The sequence below is a fragment of the Carlito syrichta genome, unplaced genomic scaffold (genome assembly GCF_000164805.1).
Source record: "Carlito syrichta isolate Samal-C Ts95f unplaced genomic scaffold, Tarsius_syrichta-2.0.1 Scaffold148494, whole genome shotgun sequence".
Lineage (NCBI taxonomy): Eukaryota > Metazoa > Chordata > Mammalia > Primates > Tarsiidae > Carlito > Carlito syrichta.
Genome location: NW_007092590.1, coordinates 160353 through 181796, shown reverse-complemented (window position 1 = coordinate 181796; position 21444 = coordinate 160353). Strand labels below are relative to the sequence as shown.

At 41.8% G+C, this 21444-nt stretch overlaps 1 protein-coding gene across 2 annotated transcripts in view; it reads left to right on the top strand.

Annotated features, from left to right (window-relative positions):
* Positions 1 to 21444, top strand: part of RYR3 (ryanodine receptor 3) — a 160337-nt gene that overhangs the window by 37318 nt on the left and 101575 nt on the right. For both annotated transcript variants that reach the window (XM_008050522.1, XM_008050521.1), the window contains exons 9-17: positions 2429 to 2598; positions 4893 to 5113; positions 8903 to 8993; positions 10665 to 10805; positions 12209 to 12372; positions 14701 to 14779; positions 18752 to 18841; positions 19787 to 19933; positions 20149 to 20211. In XM_008050522.1, coding sequence (XP_008048713.1) covers positions 2429 to 2598; positions 4893 to 5113; positions 8903 to 8993; positions 10665 to 10805; positions 12209 to 12372; positions 14701 to 14779; positions 18752 to 18841; positions 19787 to 19933; positions 20149 to 20211 — 1166 coding nt within the window. The remainder of the gene's footprint in view (positions 1 to 2428; positions 2599 to 4892; positions 5114 to 8902; positions 8994 to 10664; positions 10806 to 12208; positions 12373 to 14700; positions 14780 to 18751; positions 18842 to 19786; positions 19934 to 20148; positions 20212 to 21444) is intronic.

Below are 21444 nucleotides of genomic sequence, written 5' to 3'. Positions count from 1 at the left end.
GGGACCTTATTAAACTGACAAGCTTCTGCAAATCAAAGAAACCATCAAGAGAGCAGGGAGACAGCCTACAGATTGGGAAAAAGTATTTGCCAACACCAGGTCAGACAAAGGCTTAACATCTTTGATCTACAAGGAACTCAAAAGTGCTGAAAAGAAAAAAACAAACAACCCCATTATAAAATGGGCAAAAGATATGAACAGACACTTCACAAAGGAAGACATCCGAGCAGCCAACAGACATATGAAGAAATGTTCAACCTCACTAATCATCAGGGAGATGCAAATCAAAACCACACTGAGATACCACCTAACTCCAGTCAGAATGACAGTTATCAGCAACTCAAAAAATAACAGCTGCTGGAGAGGGTGTGGCGAAAAGGGAACACTTCTACACTGTTGGTGGGAGTATAAACTAGTGCAACCTCTGTGGAAAACAGTGTGGCAATTCCTAAAAGTTCTAAATATCAACCTCCCATATGACCCTGCAATCCCCCTACTGGGAATATATTCAGAAGAATTCAAATCACTCTATAAAAAAGATACCTGCACACGTATGTTTATCGCAGCATTGTTCACAATAGCAAGAACCTGGAAGCAACCATGCTGCCCATCAAAAGAGGACTGGATTAAAAAAATGTGGTACATATACACGATGGAATACTATGCAGCCATAAAAAAGAACAAAATCATGAATTTTGCAGCAACCTGGATGGAACTAGAGTCTATAATACTGAGTGACCTCTCACAAAAACAAAGGTCCGAGTATCACATGTTCTCACTCATATAATGGACCTTAAACATCCAACCTAATACTATAAGAAAATGACAGTAGTGGGAAACTATGGGGGGGAGGGTGGTGGGTTAATGGTAGCAAACATCTGTCTGGGGATGGGGAAGCACCACTTATCAATAGGGTGCCTGAATGAAACGTATTTGTATACCTAAGCCTTAGCTGTACCCCACAACATCATAATAAAAAATATTGATTAAAAAAAGAAAAAAGAAAAAGTTTTTACCCTCTGTATATCCTTATGCTTCTGCAATTTTGAATTATGGGTTCCTATTTCAGTTCAAGGAATTCAATTTTAAAAACAAGAGAAGATGAAGGGACTATGTGCTAAGTTTGTACATTGTGGGACCTGAAATTGAACCTTCAGACACAGAGGAGACACGTAACCTTTCTGCAGCTTTTTCACCATTTCCATCAAGTCTTCAATTTTCTGTGAGGATGTGTCCTGCCCTGTGGAGACAAAACCAAACATTTCAGAATCCAGTAGGGTGAGAGGCCAAAAGAAGGATTCAACAACCCTTGAGCTGGAACTCAGGTGGGCTGACAGCAGGTCTCCAGACAGAGTGATGATGTCCCTGCTCCTTGTCCTGAGGTGAACAGTTCACAAGATGAATCAGGCCTTTCCTTGTCTGCCATCCTTAAACTGCCAAAGAGCAGGGCTCATCTATTCAGTTTGTCTATTTGTGTGTGGGTTTTTTTTTTCAATATTCCCAATTGAAACGTGACTGAAGAAGGAAAAAAAGCAAATTAAAACCTAAAAATCCTGAAAAAAAAACAAAAAGAACAAGCCATAAACAGATAAGTTATATGTTGCCTTTGAAACTGTGAAGATAGAAAAAAGGGAAATGACTTTTTTTTTTTTATTTTAAAGATGTGAGGTACAACTCAGGGCTAGGTATACAGATATTCATTATGCAGTTACCCTTGTTGATGAGGAGTGCCCCTCCCTACCCTGGCAGTTTCTCTCAACTGCAAAACTCACCCTCCCCCTGGCAGTTTCTCATTACTGCCCATCTCTTTCTTGTAGTATTATGATAATTGTTCAAGGTCCACTTATGAGTGAGAACATATGGTACTCTGTTCTTTGTTTCTGTGATAGATTACTGAGTATGATAGACTCTAAATCCATCCAAGTTGTTGTGAAGCCCTATGTTTGTCCTTTGTGGCTGCATAATATTCCACTGTGTATATATACCACATTTTTGTTTGTTTTATTAATGATGGCCATTCTTACTGGGGTTAGGTGGTATCTCAATGTGGTTTTGATTTGCATTTCTCTGATGATGAGTGAGGCTGAGCACTTTTTCATGTGTCTGTTGGCTGCCGGTATATCTTCTTTTGAGAAGTATCTATTCATGTTTTTTGCCCACTTTTTTAATAGCGCTGTTTGTTTTTTCCTTTAGGCACATTTGAGTTCCTTGTAGATCCTAGATGGTAGACCTTTGTCAGATATACAGTTGGCAAATATTTTTTCCCATTTTATGGACTGTCTCCTGGCTCTTGTGATGGTTTCTTTTACTTTGCAGAAGCTTGTCAGTTTGATGACATCTCACTTGTCTATTTTATTTCTTATGGTATAGGCACTTTGGAGTTTTGATCAGGAATTGGTGGAAATGACGTTTTCTATGTGTCTTTCAGATGGGTCCATCAGTGAGCCAGATATGGCAGCCAACTTCTGCCCTGACCACAAGGCACCAATGGTGCTGTTCTTGGACCGTGTTTATGGCATTAAAGATCAAACTTTTCTGCTCCACTTGCTGGAGGTTGGATTTTTACCTGACTTAAGAGCTTCTGCCTCTCTAGATACAGTAAGTTGCAAAAATAAGAAAAACTATTTTTCCCATCATTGTAAAATTAGTAACATTTGTCTCAGAAGCAAATATTTTCTGTTGACTCATTGATTACATTTTAGTAACCTGCTTTAAAGGATGAGAAAATAGAGGCACCATGAAATGGAAGATCTTAATTTTGGGGGCCAGAAACGTAGATAAATTTAACCTCCAATATTCAATCCAGTTCCCAGAGTTTCTCAACCCTGGCAGTATTTGTTGTAAGAGGATATTCTGTGTCGTGTAGAATGTTTAGCAGTATTCCTGGTCTCTACCTGCTAGACACCCGTAGCACTCTAAATTCTCCCCTAAGCCCCACTAAAACTAATTTCAGATGGCACCAAATGTCCCCTGAGACAAAATCATTCTCAAGTGAGAACCATGGTTCTATTGCTCATGAAAAGGGCTTGCTGGCAGCACCGCAGGCTGGCATTACTCCTCTCACTCTCACTACTTTGTTTCATGTACTGGGTTGGTCTGGAGCCAGGGGTATGACAACGGTCAGTGCAAGAGAACAAGGGCAGCAAGAAGTTTGGAAATCAATGATGAGGTGAAGTGGCTCAACATTAACAGACATCAAAACAGAAGGCACCCCAGGAGTTACAGAGCTTAAACACCAGATGCCACAAGTCAGGATTAAGCAAAGAAACAGTGCACCAGGAGTTCTGTGTCCAAGGAGAAAAGAAGTAGGTCAGTCTAAGTCTAAACAACATCTTGCCAGTTTAAGATTGATTTTAAGAGTCAGTGAAAAGGTTTCTCAAAGGCTCCACCTGGTGTCCAACAAAGATAGATGTCTGAGCTTTGTGATGGATAGACAGCAGCCAGTACCTAAACTGGGATGAATTTTGTCTGAATGGGTTGTCCAGAAATGGAAAGCAATAGAGCCTAAATGGAAGCTCCATCACTATCTGTAGCGTGGAGACAAGAAATGGTACATCCATGGAGGTGTTAGGAAATTAAAGCAATGCTTTCACCACTTTTGTTGTGAACTTTTCTTTAAATTCCTTGACTTAAAAAATTATTTTCTTAACTTATGGGCCCTCCTCAAGGTTTCTGATAAAAGCATTTAATTTTTTATGGATCAAATAAACAGCAAATGCTATTCTACCATCTAGTGTCCAAAAACCATCTACAACAAAAGATTTTACTCGTATATTCAGTTCCTCAACATACAGACATTCATACATTCTCTTTTGAAAACTTTTAAACCACTGGCATCAAAGCTCTGTCTTTCCTCATTTTAACAACTCTGTCTATTGAAGTGATAAATGTGAAAGATTAGCTATCTCACCCAGCATGATTACTAAAGTTTCTAGAAGGCAAACTTTTGATAATTTATAGGAACACTCAGAACTGTGTATAGTTCAAAGAAAACAGTTTTTTTAAATCATAAGTTATAGAAAGTGTGTTCCAGATATAATGATTGAGATAATCACAGGAAATGATAATATTTTTATCTCTGTGGATCTCAAGTTCCCTTTTGAAGTTATACCATGTTCAAAGATAGTTAGGCAAGCTTTGGCTATATTTAGTGTCACTAAGTAGGGTCCTTGTATTCAGCCCGTCCATCTAAATGAATGTACAAGAACATTGTGAGCAAGAATTACACTCGAGTTTTATGGAAGGTCCAAGTTTCTGTTCCTTTTACACTTTTTCCCATGCAGAGTTAGATTCTCATTAGTGAGATCTATCCTCGTGTCATTTATTGATTGTAAATTGTTCACAGTGCTCATAAATTAATTGATAGGGGTCAGAGTTCTACTTTCTTTTTGTAAAGCTGTCACAAAACTGGTGAATTTGAGATATTTCTTGACCTATAGCCATTCACTAATCTTAAAATCATAAGAGGACAATGTGTGAGTCCCCAGGAAGTGAGAAAAAAAGAGTTGAAACTAGAGTAATAATGTAGTGGCCTGGCAATTTCACTTTGCAAGTATCCGAGATGTTGGGTTAGACTGGCCATCAGCTGATTTTAATAAGCGTTCAGAAATCTTTGAGAGGAACAAATGTTTATGGTGTCATCTGGGATGAGTTAGAACCAGCCAACCAACTTTTGTTCTTTGTTTTCTTCTGTTTATTTTTTCTTTTAACCTGATCTTTGTTTTCTTTTGTTTAAAATGCGAAAGGAAAGTAGACCTGCTGACAAGGAAGAATGTAGCCCACTCCATTGCTGTGAAACTCCCCCAATCTGCTGCATGGGACCTCTGTGCACTAGGTGAGCTTTGCTCTGTTCCCCAGGGAGATTAACCCGCTTCCTGATCTGCCTTCCCTAGGTTTCCCTGAGCACCACAGAGGCTGCACTTGCACTAAATCGGTATATATGTTCTGCTGTGCTCCCACTCCTTACAAGATGTGCCCCTCTCTTTGCTGGAACAGAACACAGCACCTCTCTGATTGATTCTACACTGCAGACAATATACAGACTCTCCAAAGGACGGTCCCTCACCAAAGCACAGAGGGACACCATAGAAGAATGTCTGCTTGCCATTTGCAAGTAAGTACCCCTCCTGTGTTTTTACTTCTCTATATGCATCCAGGGCAACTTCGTTTAATTGTGTAATTTAAAAATGGGTAAAAAATAAAAATGGGTGATTCAGTCGGATGAAGCTTCCAGGCCTTCGTCACATAGCAGCCCTTTACATCGCCTCATGGGATGCTCTTGGTCCCCTATTTGCCACAGGCTCTACCTTGAGTTTCATCTTTCACTTTGGGGAAAAGGAAGGGCACAGCTCAGGCTTTAGCCCTCAGGATTGATAGACTAGGAGACTGTCTTTCAGACCTAGTTGTATCATTCTCAAGATAGATCCAGAAGAAGATTTTTCTGCCTTCTAAATGAGTGGACCTTACACAGAGGCCACACTCTAAGAGTGTGAATAAAGGTGACTTACCTCCAGGTTTCCCAGGACCTTGGGCAAAGAAAAGAAAATAATCTCCAGTCCCAGTGGGGAATCAAGGGTAATAATTTTTAATCACTTCAGATGGGCATCAGAGCCAGCTGAGGACAAAAGGTAAAGTCATCCCAAGAGCCTTGGGTCTTCAGGAATCTACATTAAATCAGGTAGAATCAGAGGAGGAAGGCCCCTTCAATTGTAGGCCTCAGCAGCACAGGCCAGGACCATGATCTACTATTTCAGGCCTTTTTTCCCCCTCTTCATCTCCATATTAGAAGTACCTGGTGAGTTGCTCAATAAATATCCCAATGCTCAAGCCATACCCTGGCCCCCAAAATTAAAACCTTTGGGGGATGGGACCCAGGATTCTAGCGTTTGAAGCTCCCTAGGTGATTCCAATATGCAACCAAGCTTGAGAATCACTGCTTCTGGTACCCTGGCAGGAAGATCAGCAGACTTCCCCTGTAGGGAGCAGCTGAGTAAGATTTTGATTCTTGTTGAATGAGTTCTTTCTAATATCACAAGAAATGACTATGCATTGGGGAGCTAGGGCTACCTAGAAAAAAATGAATCAGTCCTTTTTAGAGTATGACACTAAAGGTCAATCTCAACAGTGAGCTATCACTGCACATATATTAGAATGACCAAAATCCAGAACACTGATAACATCAAATACTAACAAGCATGTGGAACAAAAGGAACTCTCATTCATTGCTGGTGGGAGTGCAAAAGGGCACAGACACTTTGGAAGATAGTTTGACAGTTTCTTACAAAACCAAACATACTCTTACTGCATGATTCAGCAATCACACTCCTTAGTATTTACCCAAATGAGTTAAAACCTTATGCCCACAAAAACCTGCACACAGATGTCTGTAGCAGCTTTATCCATAATTGCCAAAACCTGGGAGCCATCAAGATGTCCTTGAGTAGGTGCATGGATAAATAAACTGTGGTACATCCAGACTATGGAATATTATTCAGCATTGAAAAGAAATGAGGTGTCAATACATGAAAAGACATGGAGAAACCTTAAATCCATGTTACTAAGTGAAAGAAGCCAATCTGAAAAGGCTACATCTATATGATTCCAATGTTATATATTACATTCTGGAAAACACAAAACTAGAAACAATGTAAAGATTAATGGTTAGGCAGAACACAGAGGAGTTCTAGGGCAATGAAAATACTAGAACAATGACTCTTTGTCATCAAACACTTGTCCAAAGCCATAGAAAGTGCAACACCCATAGTGAACCTTAATATAAAGTATGGATTTTAGGTGACAATGATGTGTCCATCTAAGTTTATCAGTTATCACAAATGTGCCTCTCTGGGGGGTGGAAGAGGGATGTTGATAATGGTGGATGATGTGACTGTATGTGGACAGGGGTATATGAGAACTCTCTGTACCTCTGCTCAATTTTGCTGTGAACCTAAAATTGCTCTGAAAAATAAAGTCGGTTTAAAAAATTTTTATATATTTTTAAAAGGGTAATCTTGGCTGGGCACAGTAGTTCAAGCCTGTAATCCCAGCACTTTGGGAGTCTGAGGTGGGTGGATTGCTTGAGCTCAGCAATTCTAGGCCAGCCTAGACAACAAGGTGAGACTTTGTCTCTACAAAAAAAATAAAATGAAATAATTAGCCTGGTATGGTGGCATGTGCCTGTAGTACCAGCTAATCAGGATGCTGAGGCAGCAGGATCACCTGAGCCCAGAATGTCCAGCCTGGGTGACAGAGTAAGACTCTGACTCCACACATACACACACACACACACACACACACACACACACACACACACACACACAAAACTCAAGCTTATATTTCAAATATAACAATAGTTCCTACATTTTAAGTAGTCCCCATATTAAAATCAAACTATATCTTCTGTCTCTGTATCTCCTAAGGCCTACAACTTCAACTACTTTAGGGGACAAGCTGTGTCATTGCACAGTATGTTTTCTTAGGGTGAGCTATCGAGCTATGAAAAGACCTAGAGGAAACCACATGAACCAAGGTGTCCTGCCTCCCAACATAAGCTATTTTCTAGTAAGAAAGTCATGTTGGTACAACTGATCTGAGCTGCAAATACTTTTAAATAAATAGATTTTAGGGAAATTAGAATTTTACATTGAACAAAAAGTACAGCTCACAGTCCTACGACTGTACTGTTAGGGCTTTGCATACTTCTTTCTCCGCCACTGGACCTGTAGATACAGCAGACAAAGTGAACCTAACTAGGTTTTTTCATTGTTTATTTTTAACAAGTCAGGAACTAGTTGAATTACAGATTTATCGCACTCTTTGATTTCATTCAAATTAGTCAGTCTTAGGTGATCATTGTTAATTAATTGAACGATAATGTGAAACATTGAGTAATTTACATTCTAATTACTAGATTTACAGACAAGGTTACTTACTTGCTGTATATTTCCATCCCAGAGCTTCTTAATTCCAAGGCCAGCTCTAGAAAAAGTAGTGAAACAGATGAGTTTTGTTTTCTACCTCCACTTGCCTCCAGCCCCCTTGTACATGCCTCCAAGGATTTCTTCCCTGGCATTCTGACATTCGACATCAGAGTCATGTGCTTTGCCTCCATAGTTCCTTAAGCATCTTGAAAGGAATTCGGGAGTTCATGGGCTGAACTTACATATACCAAGTTTTGTTTATGTGTGTTCACTTTTCTCTGGAGAAAATTCGTAGGTTCCACTGGGTTTTAAAAAGGTCTGGCAACCTAGAAATACAAGCTAAATTAATGTTGCTTATCTCTCCTTTCTCTATCTCAAAATTTACTTGCACCCAAAACCAAGGCCATGAACTGTCATTTGATAAATTATTCTTCAGTTACTGTGTTTTCCTTTTAAAGTAGTTGTTTTGGGAACAAAGCCTTGCCCCCCATAAAAGATTCCAGTAGTGAGAATTCCCTGGACCAGATCATAAGCCAGAGGGCGTTAAAGTTCTCTTCAAATCACACCAGTAGGTGGCCTCAGATTCCACCTGTGCAACTAAGTGCCTCTAGTTTCTCCCTTTGCAAGCTCAGGGAATCTCAAAGATAACTATAACATTAACTGCACCTTCTTTCTGCTATATTTTTTTGCACATATTCAGTGAATATATTTTGAGTATGCAGAGATCTTGGAACATTTTGTCACACGGCAATTAGAATTTAACCTTAAGTATTCCAACTCGTTAGCACTACGTCCCTCTCTCTGAATTTTAACTCTACTCAGTTTTATCATCAACGGTTGTGTATCCAAGGTCTTATATATTAGGAGCTAATTAGTCATTTCGAGGCTTGGTTCTAAAATATGCTTGCTGTTGAGTTTCTTCTTTCTTTCTTCATTGTCTCATTTATTTATTTTCCTTCTGCTTTTCTTATTCCATACGGCAGTCACTTGAGGCCTTCCATGTTACAGCAACTTCTGCGACGCCTTGTTTTTGATGTGCCACAACTCAATGAATACTGCAAAATGCCTCTCAAGGTAAACATCACTCTTGTCAGAAATACATTTCGTGGCCCAGGCATCTTGCCTTGTAATACAGGATGCCTTTATAATTTGGAGCACACGATACACACTAAATGAGTTTTACTCCCTTGAGTTGATAGTTACCTAACAAGATACAACCCACAAATTCAAACCTCTTCGCAAATACCCAAGTTGAAGGGAGTAAGTTTGCTGGAATCATTAAGTGCTCTCCCATTTTCTTTAATTGCTTTCCACTGACGACTTGTTATTTCTCAGAGGCTAGTATGGGGACTTAGATTTTGTGCTTTTCTGCCCTAATTAAGTTTTAGAAATGTTTTCAATCTCAAAAAGCTTTGAAGGCCCTGTGCTTTTTCGTTTAAAGAGTCTAAAATGTCTCTTTTCTATTTTATTCTGTTTTGTGCTCTTTTTTAATTTTTTTTTTTTTGCCATTGAAACAGATCTTCTCTTTTGTTTGCTTTCTACATTTTTTTCTTTATTAATAAAAAGGCCACAGAGCCCACTCTTTGTTTGTTGTCTAATTCTTGATTTTCTCATAAATTGCAAATATTGTATCACTATTACTGGAAGCATCTGGGCCTGATGGGAGGGTGCCAGAATCAGCCACCCACCCAAGAGGACAGTGTTTTTGTCTCTGAGGCACCTGCCATATTTGCATATTCAAAAGTGTCTATGGCCATCCACACCTAAAAATTCTGCCTAGTGATTTTAGCAGAACTTTTTCTTCTTTTCAGAAATAGTCCAAGCAAGGATTTCAATAAGCATTTTACTGGGGTAACCAGAATTCCAAGAAACTGTTAGTTTAAGCTCGTGTCTTCATGCTAGGCAAAACAAAAAACAAAAAACAGTTTGTATGTTCTCAGAGATTCCATAGTCCCCTAAGGGCGAATTCTTCTGTCCCAATTTTAATCTCAAAAAACACTAACTGAAAAGCACATTTTGCACAACTTAATTTGGCATTGTTCCCTCTGCAAGCTTTTGCTGTCAGCTGGATGCTGACTTTGAAGAGGCATTAGTGATGCCATTCAATAAGCTCACTTTTACCTCTCACATCAGTGAGATTTTTCTTAGGGGATGTGGATCTCACCTGCTGGGATGGGACCATTACCAGTGTACTTCTGCCCTCTGCTGGCAAGATTTGAAACTGCTATAACATCACTGTGCTATCAGAGGGCTAGAGAGAAGCAAGGAAGCCATGGGTAGTATCAACATAGAGAAAAATCTTAGACCCACAGCTTTCTGTCAACCATCCCCTCCCCATATCAGTATCCTCCAGGATCTTCCAGAATTACAAGCAAATATGCCAGGAGAAGTTCTTTCCAGCCGTGACTAGCTAGAATAGCACACAGTGACTACTTTCAGAAGGTGGCATTTTCTTATTTGCCGCAGAAACGGTTTCCTCTCCATTTCTAGTAACTGCTAGGGGCACATTAGGAGACACAAGAATGATTCAGGCTGATTCAACTCAGGCTAGAGTTCATTAGGCAGGAGAGCAGATTGTTCCCTGCCATGTTTGGAGGATTACTTTGTAGACAACCCAACTGTTTCCAATGTCAGTTTCATTCTCATGATCTCCGCTTACTATTTTCTTCTTCCCTGTGTGTTTTTGATGCCTGTGGACTTTCTCCACCCCACGCCCCTGGTGCCATCCTGCTCTGAACCTCCCAGCTTCTAACAAATCACTACGAACAGTGCTGGAAGTATTACTGTCTGCCTTCAGGATGGGGAAACTATGGCCTGGCTGTGGAAGAAGAGCTGCACCTAACAGAGAAGCTCTTCTGGGGGATTTTTGACTCCCTCTCCCATAAGGTACAGAGAGTGCTTCCTGGACAAAAAGGGAGACCCTCAATGACCAAGAACCTACAGATAATAGTAACCATCATCTATTTAGCTTTACCATATGCTAGGAACTGTTCTAAGTACCTCACAAGCATATTATGTTAATTCTTACCCAACTCTCTGAGATGGAAGCTGTCAAAATGTTTATTTTACAGAAGAAGAAAAGTCTCAGAGCAGTGGAATTACTTGCTAGACTCACAAACATAGCATGTGGGAGAGCGACTACCAGAGTAAATTACAGGAATATTGTGTGATTTTAGGCTTGATGATTTCCCTCCCCCTTCTTTTCCCCCTGAGCTGTTGTGGCTCCTGGAGCCAACCTTCCCTAAGCTCAAGGCAAAAGGAAAAGTCCTGATATCTGCCCTGTTGGTGGCACATGGGATTTCCAGAAGACTTGAAGCCATTCTGGGGAAGATTCTTCACAGCCACTTATTTGAGGAGGAGGTCAGGAGAGAACTCGGAACCTCTGAATCCCAAGCCTTACTGAATAGTCTGATTGAAATAGAGTTCTGACGTTAGATTTGATTGCATTTTCTTTCACCTAGTTTATTCAGATTTATAGGGTTACCAGCTAGAAAGATAGAAAGTGAGCAGATCCAATTTTCTTAGAGAAGTCAGGAACACGTATATAGTTTAATCCCGTGTCTCCATGCCAGGCAAAAAACAAAAAACAAAAACAGTTTGTATGTTCTCAGAGATTCCACAGTCCTCCGAGGGCTAATTCTTTTGTTCCAATTTTAATCTCAAAAAACACTAACTGAAAACCAAAGTTTGCACAGCTTAATTTGGCATTGCTTCACCTACACTTAAGTTCCCTTTACCCCTAGTTTTCATTGGTCTAGTATAAGGAGATCAAAAGCTGTTCCCAACCCCACGCTATTTGACTGAAATTCATTCATGGATGGGTTAAAGAGAGAATGTTGTAATATCAAGCAGTCTGTTGGTGATATCAACATATGACCCACATCAGCTACTGCGGGGCTTGGCAAAGCTTACTATGCCCTCCCCAGTCATAGATTGGGTCAGTTTCTATGACTATTCTTGGCAGATGAGTTTATAGACTTTTCTGGCCCTCTTTAACCCTTAAGTAGTCCTGAAGTTAACTACTTGGGAGATATTGATTTAAACTTCATTTTAAGATTTTTCAACTTAAAGTAAATGGTGACTTGAAGCCTTTACAGGGTGTTGTTTCATTCTCCCAGGATCCCTCAGTTTCTACCCAAAAATATTAAAGGGACTACATATTCCCCATCTTGGTGAACCTGGACAAATGCCTGCATTTTTATATTCATTTTCAGCCGATTAGTGAATGCTTCTGCCTGCTGGCATGGTTGTGGTTTCTCTACTAATGTGGTCTTGGTTTTCCCTCACAGAAATATGACCCAGATCTTTTCCGAATGGCCCTGCCTTGTCTCAGTGCTATAGCTGGGGCCTTGCCACCAGATTATGTAGATACCAGAATCACAGCCACGTTGGAGAAACAGGTCTCAGTGGATGCAGATGGCAACTTTGACCCCAAACCTATCAACACCATGAAGTGAGTCCAGAACCATCTCTAAGCTGGTCCTAGATTTTGTCCAGTAGCCAATGTTTTCTCTCAGAAGGGAGCAAGAAATATAAGCTTCCCCTTGTTCCCTCTGCCAATGCTTTTCATCATTTTCCTTGACACTACAAGTACCATCAGACACAAGGCTTAATCCATACGTATCTGATTATATACTGTATTATTATATCCTGGGCTTTTGCGGGGGAGGGAAAGATTGGTTTATGTATTACAAGAGGCAGATGTGTCCACAACTAAATGTCACCTGAGGCATTGAGAAAACCACCTTGACAAATTGTGCAATTAATTTATTAATGAGTCTTTGATAAAATCTTTGCTCCTTGTGAATTAGACCCATACAATTCTGATAGCATTGTACATCAAAACAGCCCAATAAATAACACTCAACTTAGCTCTGGCAAGGCCTTGGATGTGATGGCAAAACAGCTAGGGGTCCTCACTGAGAGGCTGGCCCTGCTCTTTGCCATGGCAGGGGATGCTAGAACTTTGGAGTAATCCTACTATGCACCTTTTAATTTCTCACCGTGATTCTCCAGAATCCCCCCGCTGGCATTGATTAGGCCATGGAAGTGTGTTTGTTTGTCCTTTGGGTAAAATATTGCTCAGTTTTGGTTTGTGGTAGTTCGGCCTGGTTATAAATAGGTGTCATGGAGGTATACAGTCAGCTCCAGGTGCATTTTAAATGAAGAGCTGCCAAACTGAATTTTATTCTAGAGTGAGTGGGGAGAGCAAGCCTGAGCCTGTATCAGGCCCTTGGATTTGTCTTCAGTGGTAATCATTCTCAAATGAGAGCCCGAACCCTTTGCAGAGTGCTGACTGCTTTAATAATGTATATAGTTCATCTTTGGGATAATTAAGCACACATTTTTTGGACATAGCCTTGAGTTGTGGGGATGGTTAGGAACAGAATTGAACCTGCTATAAGGGAGAGTAAGGAGCATGGTGAACCATCATGGTGGTGCCAGAAAAGGCAGGCATTGACTTAGGAAAACTCTGTCTATAAAACTGCAAGACTGTCGGCTGGGTGCAGTGGCTCATACCTGTAATCCCAACACTTTGGGAGGCTGAGGCAGGAGGATTACTTGAGCACAGGAGTTATAGAACAGTCTAGGCAACATAGCAAGACTGTGTCTTTACAAAAAATTTAAAAATTAGCGAGGCATCATGGCATGCACCTGTAGCCCCCAGGAGGCTGAAGCATAAGGATCTCCTGAGCCCAGGAGGTTGAGGCTGTGGTGAACCATGATCATGCCACTGCACACCAGCCTGGGTGACGGAGTAAGACCCCAACTCAATAAAAAAGCACAGAGACAAAGTAATTAATATAATAAATTTGATGCTTTTGTAAACAATATGAGACAAAATTATACTTTAGCAGTTGTATGCTAATGATGAGTCTTTCTGTGTTACTTTGAGAGTTCTGATTTCTTCAGATGTACTTCTGGCATCAGTATGGTCCCTTGAGTAACATGAGGAATGGGGACTAGCCCTGGCTAACTTAAGAAAAGCACCTATTGCAAGAGCATGGAGACATAAAAGCCCAATGAAAGCTAGTGAAAAGGACAGACACCAGGGAAGGCTCGGCATTGAGGCACAATGACCAAAGGACAATCTTCAGGTGTCCCATTGGATGAATCACCTTGAAAATTGTTTGCCTGCCCTGTCTCACAACTCAAGATTTCAGTTCCAAGGAGAGTGAATCTGACATGCTCTTGGTGACAGTCCACATAACACTCGATGCAATACAAGAACACTATGCGAGCAAAGGGGATGGCAGTGCTGATACCGACAGAGGGGACAAGAGCTGCTGGGCAAACCGAAATGGCAGGTGTCTACTGTGTGCCACTAAAATTTTAGTATCTAGCCACGAGTCACTGAACCCCAAAAGGTAGACAATCACTATTTTGTAACCTATGGTTCTCTGGCTACTCATTTCTGCCACTCCCAGATTAGAGCCATAGGATGGCATTCCAGTTTTTTTGGATAAAGGGATCCTCACTGTCTAACCTGGACAGGTCTTACCCAGGAGCCAAGATAACCCAAAGTCGAGGGTGGGGGGCCACCTGTGCAGCTGAGGCTTCTGCAGAGCTGCCCTGCGGTTAGACTTGGTGTGTTTCCATGACCAGCCCCAGCTATGCCACTCCTTCTCAGTCATGTCACTATATCTGGAGTCCAGCTTCAGCTTTGGGGTTAGCTGGTTGACCAAATCCAACTTCTGACAGTTTGTTAGTTCTAACTGTCTTCTGCCATGTCTGACTGAAGTGCTTTGGAAGATTGTAATTTTTTTCCCTTGTTTCATAGTTTTTCCTTGCCTGAAAAATTGGAATACATCGTCACCAAGTATGCTGAGCATTCACATGATAAATGGGCCTGTGACAAGGTAGGGATTATCATCATCCAGCTGACAATTGTCAGAGAGAAAAAATGGCCTAAGAACATTAAAGGGTCCAATCCTGGAGATCCGCCTGATTTGTCTAAGTGACAGACTCGCCATGCCAAGAGCATTCATTATTTCTGAGCAGCAATTTCCCAGGGTTGGTGGAGGTCAGAGAAGTAGGCGGTGATAGCTGCTGGTGCTGCTCTTGTATTTCTCAAGAAAATGATCAATTCTGGAAGTGTTAACTTCTTTCTTGACATTGCACTTCCTAGAGTATGCGCCCAAGCATGTGCTTGTGAGTGCCTAATGGGGGTAGGGAGGCTTTTATTTAATTTTTTCTTTGAATACAGCACGGAAAAAGGGAAAATGAAATTGAAAACTTTACCCTTGCATTTTGCTAGGAAGCTGAGTTTTATTCTAGAAAGGACTTACAATCATCTTCCTATGGCAGGCAGTGGTAGAACTTCCAGATACTCCCTTATTAATAAGGCTGTCCATCTGGTGTTTAAAATTCCTCACCACATGAGGTCAGGCTGCTTAATAAGTTTAATTGCTGTGTCAGCCCTTTAATGCTGGCAGGCAAGGTGGGAAGACTGTGCCAAAGACATCCAGGATTCCTGTAGGCAGCCAGTTAAGGATTGGGGCCATTTCTCAGCTGCAGCTTACGGTGTGTAACAGTGTACCCACCTTCGCAGCAAAGCCACAGAAAACCATCTCTAGGCAATGCACCCTCAAAGGGGGGATGCCTTGAACCACAGGTCTGGCCTTTGTGTGGATCTGGGCTCAGTTCATTCTTTCATGAGTCCCTTACTGGGGGATGATAACAGCAAGCATTGTAACTAAAATAGACTAATACCTCATGATTCTTGAATAAGAGTTGGTAAACCTTTTCAATTAAGGGGTAGATAATAAACATTTGAGGCTTTGTGGGTCAGAGATCTCCATTGCACCAACTCATCTCTGCTGTTATAGCACAAAAGTGACTATAGACAAAATATAAACAAAGGTAGGTGTCTGTGTTCCAATAAAATTTTATTAATAAAAGTCACATGGTCAGCTAGATTTGGCCCATGAGTCATAGTTTGCTGACCCTTGCTCAAGGACATCGATGTTTTCTAAGAACTCTGTATGTTTGGCCGTTTGGCCAACCCATGAGTTAGGAAGAAGAGTCACCTCCATGAACCCATAGCAACAGGCAACCCACCACTAAACCATATGGATGTTACCCCCTAAGCATCTCTTAAATCTATACCACTTTCTCTACTCTTATACCATGACTTCCATCCAAGCTGTCATCATGTTTCACTCAGACAATTGTGATGAGCTCCTTACAAGTCTCCCCACATGCATTTGCTCCAAGCTGTTCTCCACACTGCAAGCAAGTGGGAGTTTCAACATGCAAAATTGGTCATGTTCTACCACTGTTCCTCCCTATTCTATCCCCTTATTTGTGTTAAAATCTTTTTTCTTTTTTCCTTTTTTTTTTTTTTTGGTTTTTTTGGTGGGTTTTTTTGTTTTGTTTTTGAGTCAGAGTCTCATTCCATCTATCAGGCTGGAGTGCAGTGGCATGCTCACAGCTACTGCAGCCTCATCCTGCTTGGGCTCAGGTGATCCTTCCACCTTAGCCTTCCAAATAGCTGGAACTACAGGTGTGTGCCACCACGCCTGGCTAATTTTTTGATGTATTGTAGAGACGAGGTCTTGCCAAGTTGCCCAGGCTGATCTCAAACCCCTGGGCTCAGGCAATCCTCTCACTTCCGCCTCCCAAAATGCTGGAATTACAGGTATGAGCCATGGTGCACAGCTTGTTAAAATCCTTAAGAGCTTCTAGCTATTGTGAATATAAAGGGCAAAATTCTGGAAGTAGCCTGGTAGGCACTGCCCAGTCTGACCTCTGCTACCATCTCTAGCCTCATCTCTTTCTCCACCTTCTGCTCTCCAGCCACGTCCCCCTTCTTTTAGACCCTCTCTCTCTCACACACACACATGCTTCAAGTGCCATAAACCCTACCCTATGTGAGCCAGATACCTGCCTGCAGTCACACATGTGTGCATGGCATTCACCAACTAGAATATGAGTCCAAGCCTACATTCCTAGCATGACACTTTTCCAGATTTCTCAGATATAGGTCCTCTTAGCACCTCGTTCTTTTTCTTTGTGTACTTTCATAACACTTTTACATACTTGTATTTGGAACAGTTATATGTTTATACACTTATTCTAGTTATCAATTTTACATTTACTAGGGTGGTTCTTTGGCAGAGCTCTCTTTCTGCCACTAGACTATAAGCTTCATGGGAGCAGGGATACATGTCTACTCAGCACTGCCAGTAGGCATGGATTATCTAAAAAGAAAAGGAGAATTTTCCTTGACCTCAAAAATTTCTAGTCTTGTGAGAGAAACAAAATAAATGGCTATTGTGGAGCAGGTTGTTCAGTGCTGTGATGGGCATGAGCACAGGGTTAGAACACACAGACATCCCTAATCCAATACTGGGGGTCCAGGGATACTTCTCAGGGCTAGTGACATCAGCATGTAGATCCTACTAAAGGATGAGTAGGAGACACTCATCATGGAGAGGTGAGTACACTGCAGGTCTGGGGAGCAGCAGGTATAGACCAGGAAGGCAAGAGAGTTTGGTGGCTCTTGAGAACCATGGCTCAGTGTAGCTAGGATATGGAGTAGGGTGCGGGCAGATGGGCAAGGGGGGTCTGGAGAGGACAACATGATCATCTCTCCATGTTTGGAGGTCATATGGGTCTTACCAGGATGGCAGCTGGCAGTCAGAAACTTTTGAAGCAGGGTGGTTTTTGAATATTCACTGAGCAGGGTGATTTTTGAATATCCACTGCCAGTAGTGTGACAAATGAGTCCGTGAGAGGCAGAAAGGCTGGAGGTAGGGAAACTGCACAGGAAACTTTTGCAGTAATTCCAGGGAGAGTTGATGGTGGTCTGGGTTAACATACTGACCAGGAAGGAAGAGAGCCAGACAAAAGATGAGAGGGTGCAGTGCAAAGCAGTGGTATCAAAGAGGACTCCCACATCACTGGCTTAGAAAGTATGTGTAAGCTGGGGCCATTGACTGACATCCAGGGAACCCATGAGGAGGAGACAGTAGAGAAGGAAACTGCCGGATTCTGTTCCAGACATGTTGAGAGGTACCTGCGACACATCCACCCCAAGCTTTTAAATAGGTTTGGAAAGTAGGAGAGAGCACTGGGCGAGAAGCATTGATTTTATATAAGTCGCTTATCAGTAGAATCTGTGGGCCTAGATGAGATCAGATCACCCAGATGTGTATCTTGAGAAGGGATAGAACTTGGGAAATATACACATTCAAAAAATGGACAGAAGCAGAGATTGAGAGAGAGCAGCCAGGAGTCTTTGGGCTATGAGGTATGGAAATCAGGGTCTCTCACTTAGCTCTGTATCCTCCATGCCTAAGACAGAATCTGGTGCATACCACAGAAGGCCTTCACCCAATACTTGTTGGGTAATTTTTAAAGTTCCTAAACTTCGTGACACTAGGAGGCATACATCATTGCATTTTTGCTCTGGGGTTGGTGGGCAAGCGGTGCAAGCCAATAGCCCCCTGCTGCAGGCAGTAGATCCAGTCCTCCCGTGCCTTTTTGCCCTGCCTTCCGTTCTCCCTGTGAGTGTGATGTACTGACCTGAGAGCGTTGTTCACAGGACCTTTTGAAACATCCTTCTGTTTTAAGTGGGACTGACACACAAGTGAGAAACTAGAGAGGACAGCAGCTGAAACAAAAAGAAATAAAAGAGCAGAGTTCAAGATTCAGGAGGCAGAGAGCCTGATGGCCTTGAAGGATCGATTAGACATTTGGGGGGAAATTTCCAAGCTCTGTCACTATCTGTTATTCTACTTGTTCAATGAAAATAGAAACAGGGATTTGGGTCACGTAGCAGGGCTCTTTGACTGCCAACAATATTTGAACTGAAAACGTTCCTATAGAGTCAGAGTGGATGGAAATACGGAATCTCCCTGGATGAAAACGTGAAGACCCACCCACTGATAAGGCCTTTCAAGACATTAACAGAGAAGGTAAGAAATGGGCCTCTCTGGTCACACTATGTGGCCATGCTCTGTCCTTCCTTGGGACTTGTACCAGATGCTCAGAAAGGTTCAAGACACATTCACACTCAAGTTCCTTAGGACTCAGTACACGGCTCATGAACTTGCCTATGAGCATCAACTCCAGGACCAGGTTCTAAGAGCTTAACCTCGCATTAAGTTCTTTGGCTTTAAGAGGCCATTGATGAAAGAAGCACTGTTTCAGCACTTACAGACTGAACCAAAATGCATTTATAGTTTTCCTACAACTGAACTAGGGAGATCTTTCATTAGATTGTTGGGCTGGGGTGAGGAAAAGAGGTAGAGATTTGCTGGACAAAATTCAGACAGAAATTATTTCCAATATGTGGAAATACAGGGAGTAAAGAGAAGAGCCTCCAGAAAAATATGGACAAGTCTCTTGCCTTTTTTTTAATATTAAAAAATTTGGCTCAACTCAACTCTAAATTCCTATCTTGCAAACAGTAGGGGTTCTTTGTAAGCTTTATGTCTAGTGTGTATAAAGAATGATGTGTGTATCTTAGTATGCATATTGACCACCTATGAAATTGTATACCGATCAAAAAAGAAGTGCTAATATTAAAAAATTGTGTTTCCTAAGCTCAGAGGAAAGCTTTGTGCAGATTTGTTTTGACAGTGTCCCATCTCATACAGCTGCTAGAACACGAGAAGTCACTTTCCTGTTCTTGTTCCTCTTTATCCACAAAATGGACTGTAGGGTCTTATATTGTAAAACATCATAAAAATGGATTGCACTTCAGGTGAGATGCTGCAGGGGATCTTTTGATCTGTGAAAGAAGGATAGACCTAACTAGCACCCTTGTCCACTGGGGGACCCACCTTCCATGGGGAGACAGGCCAGTCAGAATGCTGGGGCGTGTTCTGCAGAGTTCTTCTGCTCAAATTCTCTTCCAGGAGAAGGAAATTTATCGCTGGCCTGCCAGAGAGTCTCTGAAAACCATGCTGGCAGTGGGCTGGACTGTGGAGAGGACCAAAGAGGGAGAAGCTTTGGTTCAACAGCGAGAAAATGAGAAATTTCGAAGCGTGTCCCAGGCCAGCCAGGTACGACACCACACCCAGAGACTGAAGCTGGGTTAATAGAACCCATCGACAATCTGGGAATGCTCTCCCTGAGACATCATAGGTGGGCCCACCCAAGATAAACCCTGGGGATTTGGGGGGACGTATCTTTAACAGTTGAAGTTGGGAATGCTGATAAGAATAAGGAAAATAATAAGAATAAGGCAAACCCAGTGATTCTGCCTTTGCTTTTCTAGGGCAACAGCTACAGCCCTGCCCCCCTGGACCTCTCCAATGTTGTGCTCTCCAGAGAGCTCCAGGTCAGTGTTGTTACTTCAGAACAGCATAACTTGCTTTCCAAAGCCTCTCCAGTGCAGGACATACTACCATTCAAAGAGTTAAAGGGGAGAAAAGGGAAAGAATGCCTAGAACATAGCACCACCAAAATATCAAAACTGAAGAGGGCTACGTTGTGCAGAGGCAACAGAGAAAGTCTCGGCAGAATTAGCCACTCACCCAGGAAGGGGAGGCTTTGCACTGCTTCCAAGGATGTCATCACAAGTGATGACTCAGTAACGTGAAGAATCACCAGCACATTACTGTCGTCCCTCTGTATCCTTGGGACCTTGGCTCTAGGACGTCTCACAGATACCAAAATCTACAAATGTACAAATCCCTGCTATAAAATGGCATAGTACTTACATATCACCCACACATATCCTCCCATACACTTTAAATCATCTCTAGATTACTTCTAATTCTAATACAATATAAATGCTATATACATAGTTGTTATACTGTATTGTTTAGAGAATAATGACAAGAAAAAACAGTTTGTACATGTTCAGTACAGATGCAACATTTTTCTAATATTTTCAATCCGCGATGGATGCAGAACCCATGAATAAAGAAGGTTGGCTGTACTGTATAGAAACCCAAAAACATAACAGCTAGGAGAAAACTGTGAAATCGGACCCTTGGGTAGAGGTGTTTGCCTGGTCCTTGTAAGTCCCCCAAACCATAAGGACAGCCTGGATATTCCATAGTGGATTTGTTCAAGTTCCCCATGATGGTGCAGATAAGTAATCATTGCAGGATATAGGGACGTAAAACCAAGCAGACGAAACTAAAAGCTGCTTCCACCCATTCTCCCCTCCTGCACACTTTGGTGGCTGGGACCTGTTCCCCCCTGGGGCATTCACCCTTCTGGGAGTCCATCAGACCCAACCCTTGGACCTTGAGAGCATTTCTTTCCAAAGCTCATCCTTCATTCTAAGTCACTGTTTTACCAGACTTACCAAGATGGATTTTCTTTGAGAAATCTTTTTTACAGCAGTTTCCTCTGAGATGTGATTATTTTTAGTTTCTAAGCTGCAGGCTTTGTGGGTTTCTAGACTGTTCCTTGACCCCCGCACCTAACTCCCTGTTCAGGTCAGGAGCATGATACTGAGCTTCTGTGAAGAATGGTGAGCTACAGCACACAGGTTCAACTGGAAATGGGTGTTTGTCATAAACGTATCAAAATGCCAGGGTAATAAGTTACAAAGGAGGCA